This window comes from Watersipora subatra, chromosome 6, assembly GCF_963576615.1.
Source record: "Watersipora subatra chromosome 6, tzWatSuba1.1, whole genome shotgun sequence".
NCBI classification, from domain to species: domain Eukaryota; kingdom Metazoa; phylum Bryozoa; class Gymnolaemata; order Cheilostomatida; family Watersiporidae; genus Watersipora; species Watersipora subatra.
In genome coordinates, this window is record NC_088713.1 from 29,654,818 (window position 1) to 29,666,692 (window position 11,875).

The 11,875-nt window shown below is 34.7% G+C and overlaps 1 protein-coding gene across 1 annotated transcript in view; it reads right to left on the minus strand.

The window, feature by feature from the left end:
* Window positions 1-760: 760 nt before the first annotated feature.
* The window catches only part of LOC137397953 (uncharacterized), a 44,008-nt gene continuing 32,893 nt past the window's right edge, over window positions 761-11,875 (minus strand). The window contains exons 12-23 of the mRNA XM_068084047.1: window positions 11,072-11,174; window positions 10,837-10,857; window positions 10,485-10,673; window positions 8,098-8,248; window positions 6,977-7,151; window positions 5,579-5,677; window positions 5,104-5,178; window positions 4,793-4,856; window positions 4,326-4,382; window positions 3,192-3,330; window positions 2,269-2,336; window positions 761-2,007 (exon numbers count right to left, since the gene is read on the minus strand). Coding sequence (XP_067940148.1) covers window positions 1,841-2,007; window positions 2,269-2,336; window positions 3,192-3,330; window positions 4,326-4,382; window positions 4,793-4,856; window positions 5,104-5,178; window positions 5,579-5,677; window positions 6,977-7,151; window positions 8,098-8,248; window positions 10,485-10,673; window positions 10,837-10,857; window positions 11,072-11,174 — 1,308 coding nt within the window. The 3' untranslated portion in view covers window positions 761-1,840. The remainder of the gene's footprint in view (window positions 2,008-2,268; window positions 2,337-3,191; window positions 3,331-4,325; window positions 4,383-4,792; window positions 4,857-5,103; window positions 5,179-5,578; window positions 5,678-6,976; window positions 7,152-8,097; window positions 8,249-10,484; window positions 10,674-10,836; window positions 10,858-11,071; window positions 11,175-11,875) is intronic.

Here is an 11,875-nt window from a genome sequence, read left to right on the forward strand (position 1 = left end):
TTTAATTCTTCAAAGCGATTCGAACCACCGTTTCAAAGGATGGTATTTTTGAAAACATCGTATCAACAACTAAGTACTGCTTATGATGTAAACATCAATATTGGTATTATTGCACAAATCTTTGTGATCGGAGGTTGGATTTTCATCGTCTTCATTATGACATTTGACCTTGGACGCGTTTTAATAGTGTCAGCCACGATATAAAATGTGCGCCTGGCTGTAGCTAAAAGCGCAACAGACTAATATAGAAAACGCAGAGTTGTGCGACCATTTCTTCGTAGCGTGTAAACTCATCAGCTATGAAAGTTTTGCGACCACTCCTACGTATCATGTAAATATGTACTTCTCATTCCTACGATCAAAACCACAACTTTGATGCTAAAAAATTTGTAACACGTATCACTAGTAATAGTCTCAATAATATAAAAGTACCGACTGTCACTATAGCAACAATGGACAAATTTTAGTTATACACATTGTCTCCGCTACAATAATTAAATTCGGTTTTTTTCGGTTGTCAAACCTACAGCACAAAAATACAGTTTCTAGTGAGGCTGAACCATTATGGTGGACATTTACGAGAAAAGGTGGTTTCTGAGGTTCTGATTTGTCTTTGTGCTTTGCTGGTGGACTTTTAATGGATTTTCAACTTGAGAAGCCAGGTTACGCGTTTCGGTTAAGGGTATTAGCAAGTCAGGAAGCTATTTCGTTGAATGCATCATTAACTACCATGGGGAATAAAGGAACTAGAGGTTGATATTATTCACCTTCTTATTTTTATAACTTGATACGAATCAAAAAACAAATTATAAATAACTATCAATGTGAATTGCATTTTCATTCTGTTATATAAAGCAACCACAACCTTATAGATCAAGATTCAAGTCCTGAAATCACGCAGAGCATTGAAGTTAAAAATTATACAGAAATTTAGTAAATATGTAAAAATAGCTTTAACATAGATATAATCATGGATAAATATTAAAGTTAACGTATCCCACAACCATGTTAGAATCAATATTCATTTCAATTGGCTGAAAAGTTGAAAAAAACCCATATATTTCTTTCCTTTTATGTTTAATTTTTGTTGTTGTACTATATATAAAACATATTTTCTATAAAATATGATTGTAGACTGCCCAATAAAAAATATTATATATATAATAAAATACATGTTCATATTTTAAATGTATTTAATTTTATATATAAATTAATATATATTTTTATATCTATATATATGGTACGTAGATGTAATACGTGAATCGAAATGTTGTTCCTTCCAACGCATAGCAATATCAATACATTATAAATCTGAAAAATGCTGACACATGAATTTAGCATGAAGTGTGTTAATATCAGAAAATTTGAATCATACATCAAAAGATGATCGAAAAAACAGTTTTCCCAGATCCCTGAATAGCAGATACAGAAGTGATAGTAATTATTTGGTAATATAATTTGTTAATTTATTAAATTTTAGTGCTTTATACAATAAGGAACAATTAAATGTACCAGCTTTACCATTAAACTGACTACCAATAACAAAATAATATATTTTAATAAACATTTTGCAGGTAAAGGTTATTTTAAGCTTTGCGTATGTTTAATAAAGAAAAACAGTGCAAGTTTTTTATATTTCAGCTGGCAAAAATACAACTCATATGAACCCGTAATGCAACTTTGAAAAATAGATCACAACTCGCAAAGGCTATCTTTTATTAAAAAAATACTACAGCGATGGTTTCTTATCAAACATAATTCGTTAATCTTCAGATAGAACTTTGGCGCTTCCAACACCTGAGAGAATAACTCAAAATCTGCGTGCTTCTCTCTCAAATGCTCAGCACTCGATAGTCTCAAGGCGATTTGATGCCTGAGCAGTGCTAGAGAACATGGATGGAGTCAGCTCAGAGCACCTGAAACTGTCCTCAGATGACGAGACAGAGTGGAGGTCATTGCTGCCATGTCTGCACCCAGGGTCAAGATCCGCGGAGTCACCAGTCAGCGCTGTCAAATATTAAAGAATTGGTGATTACCATGAACAATCTTAAAATAAACAGAGATTGTGTTAATGACTCATCTAAACCAACTCGCCATAACAGACTTTTTTACGAAGAAAATATATTTTGCAAGGAATTGGTTCTGCAAGAGACTAGTCAAAATTAAAAAATTCACTTGTTTCAAGCTTGACCATTCTTAATCATAAACTTGGTACATGGTTCACTAGAAGATATTATTATGATATATTAAAGACACAGCTGCCCTTACCGCTATTCGAGTTTTCTTCATTTATGACCACAAGATGAGCTGGTGGAGCAGATGGCATCGCGACACCCCTGAAATATGACAAATTCCAAGAGTACTTGATGACAAACTCCGACAATATGTTATCCTTCTTGTACATAGTATAGGAACGCGAGTTGAGCAGAAACTTATCTGTTTGGCAACTAATTGGTAGATCAAATTTATGATATGAAACAATATAATATGAAATGAAAACTGTCACATTTTAGGTTCTAAATATAATCCAAATTATCTCTTGATGAAATTCTACAAACATGCGATTTTAATAGATTACAGTATCTAGAAAAAGGCTTGCAGAACGGAAAACATTCAATATATTATATTATTATATTTTCAGTAATGAATATATAACTAATAATGAGTATTTCATAACTATATATAAAATATTTATACATATTATAACTTATTGTATTATATATTAAAATAATTAAACCTTTATCATATATATTATAAATAGCAAATAATAATAACATATTAATATTATATATAATACCTTATTTTATTCAATAAATAAAATTATATATTATTTATAATATACTATTATTAATAATGTTATATATTTTATATTATTATTCATTAAATTAAATTCATTAAATCAAAAGCTTCTACTTTTCTTGCTTTTTTTGCATAGCTAAATACCAGCAAAAGATGGTAAGCAAAGGTCTTGAAACCAGTCTGCAAACACTATGACCGTGGTAATCCGCATAATGGAAACAGTCTATTGACTTAAAAGCATTCAAGACAGACTTCAAGAATATTTATGCACATGAGTATATCGGCTAATAAATTGACGACAATGCACAGCTTGTCTGTCGAGACCATATGTCTCACAATCACTGTTATGGAAGGTAAGGAATTAACACAATCAGCAAATATAAAGCACTTACAAATTTTCATAAACTGGCTGGGATGGAGTCTGAGAGGGTTGAGAGGAATCCTGGCGATCTTGAAGATATTGCTGCTCATAAGCCATGGGTGTAATAGTGATTGGCACTGAAGCTGGGACATCTGGCTTCACAGCCATCTCTGTATGACACATTAGAAGCTTTGTGGCAGTGGAGCTAATGAAGGTTTCATAACTATTGTACCCAATGGAATTTCCAAAGCTATTGTAATAATAGAATACCAATGGCCATTGAATTATTGATAATAAATATTTTTAAATAAGCAGGATCAACATTAAAGCTCAACAATCCCTACAAGTGATACAATGGCTACCTCAACAGCTAAAAAGGTAATTTGCTAAAAGCAAACTGAGGCTTTTTTATCTTAGACTAGCTGAATACCCGGAGTTCCACAATAATAAAGTAATTACCTAATGAAGTTGAGTAATGTAAGCTAGTAACTACAGCTAATCTAAATCTTTACTATAAAGCTGTGTCTGAAGTCAGCTTTATAGTAATTTTGGTTACTGCTAATGATCTCTAACACAATCATGATGTTCAAGCGTGCTAGCAACGACCGGTAGTATTTTTCTAAGCGCTTTAAGCTTGTGTTGTGTAACTGATGTAATTAGGATGACAATTATTCCATTGTATAGCAATGCACCCGCTTGGCCTAATGGTTTAGCATGTATAGAACAGATTGGCAAACATATGAGAGGCTATTATGTTGTGGCGGTCTCGCTAAGCTGATGTATTCTCTTATCTTTGCTCAGGTTGCTCAAGGTTGAGACCAACAATTTGATGATACGATAGAGAGATGGCTACACGGTAGGAAAAAACCCAGACACTAAGATCGAGGAAGCTTGGCTTAATCCAAATAGATATTTGCCAAACATTACGCATACATAGTTCCATCTATAGTTTTACATTCTAAATATAGTTCATATTACTCTCAAAGATCACTTTGAGATTAATATGAACTAATATTACAATCATGAAAACTAAAAATATAACATGAACTAATAAAAGTAAAATATAACTTTAAAAATAAAGAATAGTGAAGACAAACTGAAGACATGATCTAACCGTATATTCCACAAGCACCTAAGTGTATCACATAACAACTAGCAGACTCACCAATCCGGTCATCTTGTTGGTCAACAGTTCTAATAGTACGGACATCCTCTTGGACTTCTAAAACAATAACCCAAATGATAACTCAATGAATGAAGAGTAAATAAGTGCAGGACTCCTAGATGGCAACTCCATGCATGCAAACTCGTAAATATTATGTCAAACTGATCTATAAATCACGATTCACTGATTTACAGCTCTACTAACCCTTTATGGTTGATATATCTATGAATGACAAATCTATGGGAAATAAATCTATGAATGACACATCTATGAATTATACCTCTATAAACAAAAACTTCATGATTGACATATCTATGAATGATAACTCAATGAATGAACATCTATGAATAGTAACTATGAATGATAACTCTATGAGTGACAAAAAAAGTGTAGTGCGTAAGTTTACAAAAACTATGATGTAAAGATTTCTTTCTACTAGAATCCTAGTGTATACTAAAGCCAGTTACCTCCTCCTAATCCAGAGTCAGTGATGGAGGTAACTTTAGACATGGCATCCATAAGAGGCGTCTTCTGCAAGAATAGGCAATTGTTAAAAGGATGCTTAACTGACCTCCAAACATTATTACACCAAATAGGGAAATGCAGATGTTTATGTCTATGAGAGCTGGCAGTCATAGATATGTTCAGATGCTTATGTCTGTGATAACTGGCAGCCATCAATATGTTTAGATGCTCGCCTATGAGAACTTTCAGTCATAAAAATGTTTTACGAGAGCCATAGAAGTGTTCAAATGAGTGCTAGCTGAATTGTACTTACCAAAGGTCCTTCTTCAAAGTAGGTCATAGATTGCTTCAATGTGAGGTTACTTCCCTTATGGTACAACTCTGCTAGCTACAGAGAGAGTGTATAACAAAACTAATAATATATAATAATAAATAAATAATAAATTATTTATGTGAAGAAGTATAATAAATAACATGAATGATAATGTAATAAAATAATGTACATAGTAAACATATATAATATATAGGATATATTATAGAAATGTTGAAGTAAATAATTGTCTAAAGCATAATTACTCAAATAAAGCTAATTTATAGTTCTGAACATAAAGTACGAAACTAAAGCTATAACTAGGTCAAAGAATAATTAGGTCAAAGAATAGCTTGCACTTGACACAGTTTCAAGTTTCTCTGATCTGAGAGTAGCTGACAGCCAAGTAAATGCTATTCTTTAAACTATCCGTAGATTATCTATAAATATGTCTATACGTATGATTTGAATAACTTACAAATCGTCGAAGGTCATTCGGAAATCTAAAAATAGCAAGACTAGAGTTTTTGCTGACCAAATCATTGACATTCCTGAGTGCGATGTTCTCGAACGCAACCTGAAAAATAAACGTAATGTTCATATTTACCGCGATGAGACCACTCAAGCATGTCTTTGTAAACATAGAACCATCTTGTTTGATTGCGAGATGAAAATGTGGCATGGTGTTAGTGGACAGTCTCTTATATTACAAGCCAGGATGCATATCTTATCCACCAGAATTAGTTAAAAGTGAATTTACCATGGAAAGTGAATATGGCCATGAGAGAATGACTCCTGAGAGGGAGAGAATGAATGGATGCAGAGAAAGTTTCAGTTCATTGGTTACCTAACATGAGACCTAAATGAACGGGTTTTCCCTCGTTGACTAATCAATGATCTGTATAGCCTAAAGGTATGACCACACATTTTTCATTGGTTCTGACCGAAATCATGAAATGAACGAAAAACACAGAAATATTCGAGAAACTCCCATATTGTCAGAGCTGTGCATGTACACCAAAATCATCGACGAAATGCTTTTAATTGGCGAAAAAAATTATTATCGAGCGTGATTTTAGCAGCTTTCGCAATTGGTATAGTTCAAGACACATATAACGACCTTCCATAAAAGTACCAATGCAACTCAACATAGTACATACAATGCAACTGCCTAAATTGGGCTATTGTTGGTGATTTATGACTCGGACACTATGGCTACAAATGGTTTCCGTTTTAATAATAACAATTTATATTTTATCAGCCAAAGCTCCATTGTAGAAAGCGTTGCTATAGCTCAATCAAATCAATTGCATCGTATTTACTATGGCATAATGCGTTAGTATTTTTATTGCGTGTCGCGTTATCTGCCTCAGACTACATAAATTGCAAAAGACGCTAGAATCGTGAGCGCTAACAATTTGTTTAGCCAATTAAAAGAGTTTCGTCAATAATTTCGGTGTGCATGCACAGCTCCGACAATTCTGTGAATTTCGGCCGAATACTTCTGTGTTTTTTGTTCATTTCGGGATTTCAGTCAGAACCAATGAAAAAATCAACACGTATGGCCAGACCTTTAGAACCTTCCAATTGTTAGATTGAAAGTAAAAGTTGAAAAGGCAGATGAAAAGCTCATCAAGCAATCACTTTAAGATGAATGTTTAAAACAAAAAAACCCTACAACTGAATATTCAGCGCTTACAAAGTTAGAAAGTTATGTACTCGAAAAGGAAGGGGAGTATAAAAGGAAGGGGAGTCTGAGAGGAAGGGGTAGAGTCTAAAAGGAAAGGGTGGGTGTAAAAAACCTACAATGAATACAGCTCACAAATAACGCAAGAGCTGAGGCTAGCTGAGAAGTAGGCAAAAGAAAATAACTTACAAATAATACAGCTGGAGTGGAGGATGGCTGAGGAGTAAGCAAAAGGTCAAGGACAGCTTTGTCTCTCATCTGTTCCATTGGAACTTCTTCTGGATTCCGCAAAAAGAAACAATAGGTGATGAGAAGATTGGGAGAGTAGAGCACCACCACATAGTCACAGTTCCTGTATGTTTTCCTACAAGATTAAGCAATGAAGTACAGTTTGTAATCTCCGACATGATTGGCTAGGTATTAGCGGCTTTGGTCAGCTGATTGATGATGCAATGCTTACCATATTTTCTGCACTATATGTGGTGACTTCTTATAGTTCGGCCAGGAGTACATCTTATACTTCTGAGTGAGTTATGTGTGAAACTATTGACAGATTATTACCAGTTTTAAGCAAGTTATTTACGCTATATCTAACAGAATAATTCTTAACATGCTATATTAACATGTTGTGTTAACATGTTATATTAACATGCTCAGTTGTGTCATGTAGTTAGTGTATGCATACTGTTCAGCCTGTTTTGGCTCTATTCTAATTGTAAGACACTCAAATTTTTAATGACATCTGTTGTTGGTGTTGGCTTTTGGGAAATAAAGTCGTCCAAAGTGGCCCCTTATACTCCACTGTCACTTATATTACCTCATTAGAGTACATGTCATGGCTAGTACTACTTACATTCTGGAGTGACTTACAGTACACCAAATACAGAATGTCTAAGTGTGAGCAATCCAACTTGAAGAACGCATATTTTGTCCGCTTAGCTCATTGTGAGCAGAGAATTCAACCTGAGCCTGTTGTCTACAGATCAGGCACGCTAGACCATTTGGCCACAACTGTTCTCTGCTCACATCGACATCGTTTGTCAAAATAGTGCTTGACTCTAAATCTGACTCAAACAATTCTAGACAAATTTTATTTGACCAGCATATGGTACTAACTAGAGAACCAAATTTCTGGAACTTGTCATACAATCAGTAACTGAGTAGAAATCCTAAAAACTGATGAAAGGCCAGAGTTGAAGTCGCTAGTATACATCATCAATGCTCAGTATCAACCTATAGCCCTACACTATATCAAATATGGTGCTCATGGAATTAGGACACCGGGCATCACTGAACTCTGTGATACTCACTCATCAGACAGATCTCCTGTATATAGAATAACCTCTGCATTGAAGTATTGTTCAAGTACGGAACGGAGAACCGAGTCGAAGTTACGATACTCTGGTGGCAGATCTGCGGTATGGGCGATGCAAATAGTCACTTTATGTCCTCCCACCATATCTACAAAAAACAACTACTAACTGAATAATAATAATAACAGCAACTACTGAGGTTAGAAGATAAAAATATCTCACAACTTCATTAAACCAATAAAATAAATACATAAAAAACAAATGTTATTATAAAATACTAGAAATTTTAAAGAAATAAGAACCGCATGTCTACCTGTAGTAAATATTTCTTTTAAAAGTTTAACATCCATTAAATGCCAGGCATTCATCTAGTACAATCATATTTATATTAAAATAAACATCCACATATTTTATACAACATACGTATATACCAACAAGTATTTATATTTAATTCGTTAGCTATGTACTTTGACACCGACACAAACGTTACAAAACAAAAGAAAAATGATTTCTATGACAAGAAAGTAAGAAGTGATAAATAAATAGGAAGAAGGCGTTCGTATTGTTACCAAGAATATGGTTGCAATCAATTAATTGCGATTATTGTTATTAAAAACAAAAAATTCAATAAAGCAAACACAAGGAGGTGCTTAAAACTGCCGATTTGAAAGAGTTCGAGGCCATGCACGAGACCAGCATTCAAGTGGGACAACCATTTAGTAGTGGCAAGGAAGTAGAAGGGACTGAAAAACCTACATTGGCAAAAGAATTTCAAGTGTTTAGTTTACTGTGGACTAGTATATAAAACAATACTGTGCAATGTATGTATAATGTATATTATTAATTTATCTTCTTTGTGTGGAGTGTTTTTCATGTTTTATTCATTTCATGTTTTATTTCATTCCATGTTTTATTTATAGATACACTGGTCTACCATATATAGATACACTGGTCTACCATATATAGATACACTGATCTACCATATATAGATACACTGGTCTAACATATATAGATACACTGGTCTACCATATATATATACACTGATCTACCATATATAGATACACTGGTCTACCATATATAGATACACTGATCTACCATATATAGATACACTGATCTACCATATATAGATACACTGGTCTAACATATATAGATACACTGGTCTACCATATATATATACACTGATCTACCATATATAGATACACTGGTCTACCATATATAGATACACTGATCTACCATATATAGATACACTGGTCTACCATATATAGATACACTGGTCTACCGTATATATACATGTAAATACACTGGTCTACCATATATAGATACACTGGTCTACCATATATAGATACACTGGTCTACCATATATAGATACACTGGTCTACCATATATAGATACACTGGTCTACCATATATGGATACGCTGGTCTACCATATATAGATACACAGGTCTACCATATATAGATCCACTGGTATAACATATATAGACACACTGGTATAATATATATATATATATATAGATACACCGGTCTACCATATGCATGTAAGACACCAGAACATCAAGTCGACACTTCTATTCGCCTAGGCAGCATGTTTTCATTAGGCAGCTAGAGGTCAGCTATATAGCATATTCAAATAGGCAGCAAGAGGCCAGCTTACATAATATATTCAAATAGACAGCTAGAGGCCAGGTATATAAAATATTCGATTAGGCAGCTAGAGGCCAGCTAACATAACATATTCAGTTAAGCAGCTAGATGCCAGCTATATAGCATATTCAGTTAAGTAGCTAGAGGCCAGCTATATAACATAGTTAAAAGGCACGTGTTAATACACAAAGGAGGTGGTAACACACGAACTGAGTACTCATGCCCGTAGAAATCTTCACTTACCTCTGGGGACAGGATTAAGAGCCATGTATTGGGATCTCTTTGTTTACCTTCAGGATTGGGAGTCATATACTGGCGTCTCTTTGCTTACCTTTCAGGATTGGGAGCTGTGTACTGGGGTCTCTTTGATTACCTTTAGGATTGGGAGTCATGTACTGGAGTCTCTTCGTTTACCTTCAGGATTAGGAGTCATGTACTGGGGTCTCTTTGCTTACCTTCAGGATTAGGAGTCATGTACTGGGGTCTCTTTGCTTACCTTCAGGATTGGGAGCCATGTATTGAGATCTCTTTGTTAACCTTCAGGATTAGGAGTCATGTACTGGGGTCTCTTTGTTTACCTTCAGGATTAAGAGTCATGTACTGGGATCTCTTTGCTCACCTTCAGGATTGGGAGCCATGTACTGGGATCTCTTTGCTTACCTTCAGCATTGGGAGCCATGTATTGGGATCTTTTTGCTTACCTGCAGGATTGGGAGCCATGTACTGGGATCTCTTTGCTTACCTTCAGGATTGGGAGCCATGTACTTTGATCCCTTTTTGGAAAAGAAATGTTTAGGTGTATAGCTATAGTCTTGATGTGAACGGCCCCTCCTCCGAATGAAGATGAAAGCGATTAGGCCAAAAACTACAATGACGATGAACATGAGGACTGCAGCCACAATCCAGATTGTTTGCTCTCCCGTACTTGTTTCTACAAAGAGATAGAGAGAGTGTGTAGAAGGAGTGTTCTGTGTACTTCCTGGAAGTAATGGTGAATACCATTTAGCAGAACAATATAAAGCACTAAAATAGGGAACTCAGCAAGATTGAAAGAAACAAGCTCTAAAAGGCTAGGAGAGCTCAATGAGGCTTACCCTGAGTTGATGGAGAGGTGCCTACAATGTAAATATACAGTATAAAGTACACTCTCATACATAAACAAAGATAGTCCTTTAAACAGGGTATTATTATAACTATTTACAGTAGACTATAATATATAGACAAAGGTAAAACTTTAAACAGCGTGCTAGTATATAGCAAAGCATACATACATCATAATAAAGAGGAGTAGTCAGGGATAGATAATTCACTAATTTCAAACAAACTCACTTTGAATTATTTCTCCTAAAGATCTGCTCATAGAACAATTTCTACACTCTCCAGCAATATCACAAAGGCCTGCGACAGGACATAGTGCCATCTGTGGTATTACCTGCATACAGAATATAGACATCTATAGTTAAAGATGCTTATGGTTATGCTAGCTATGCAATCATGTTAGTACCTAAATACATGTACGAACGATTCATACAGATTTGAGTGACATGCCTATACAAAGTAGATAAAGGCAATCGGGTATGCATATAGCTGATCTACACATGTTTAATGGTGTTCAATGTATCATCCGCAGTTCGATAGCTGTAGGTGTCATATATATGTATATATATAAATCTCAAAGTTTGTGTGTGTATATGTTTTTCAGTATGTCCGACTATAGCTAGTAAAATATTAGAACGAAGAATCAGTTTCGCAGAAAAGTTGATCTCCGAACCTTCAGATCGCCAGACGACGCTAAACCATTGCGCTACGCGAGATTAATAGGTTTATTTGGGGCGATATGAGTGACTATCTGTGAGTTAGTGTAGTTACGATAGTATTTTAGTATGTGATTAAAGCTCGCTCTAATGGCTTTAATTAGTAAGTTGCTAGTCTACTCAAATTAGCCCTTGACAATCTGCCAGGCTAATGGCAAGTAGTAAGCAACTACATTACCTTTCACTGTTTATAAGCTGATTTTCAATACTCGCGCAACGTCGGGTATTCCGCTAGTATATATACATAAAGTCAGTGAAACAGACTATTACTTTAGATAAAACATTTTATTGCTAATAGTTTGAAGTTTGTTGAGAACTT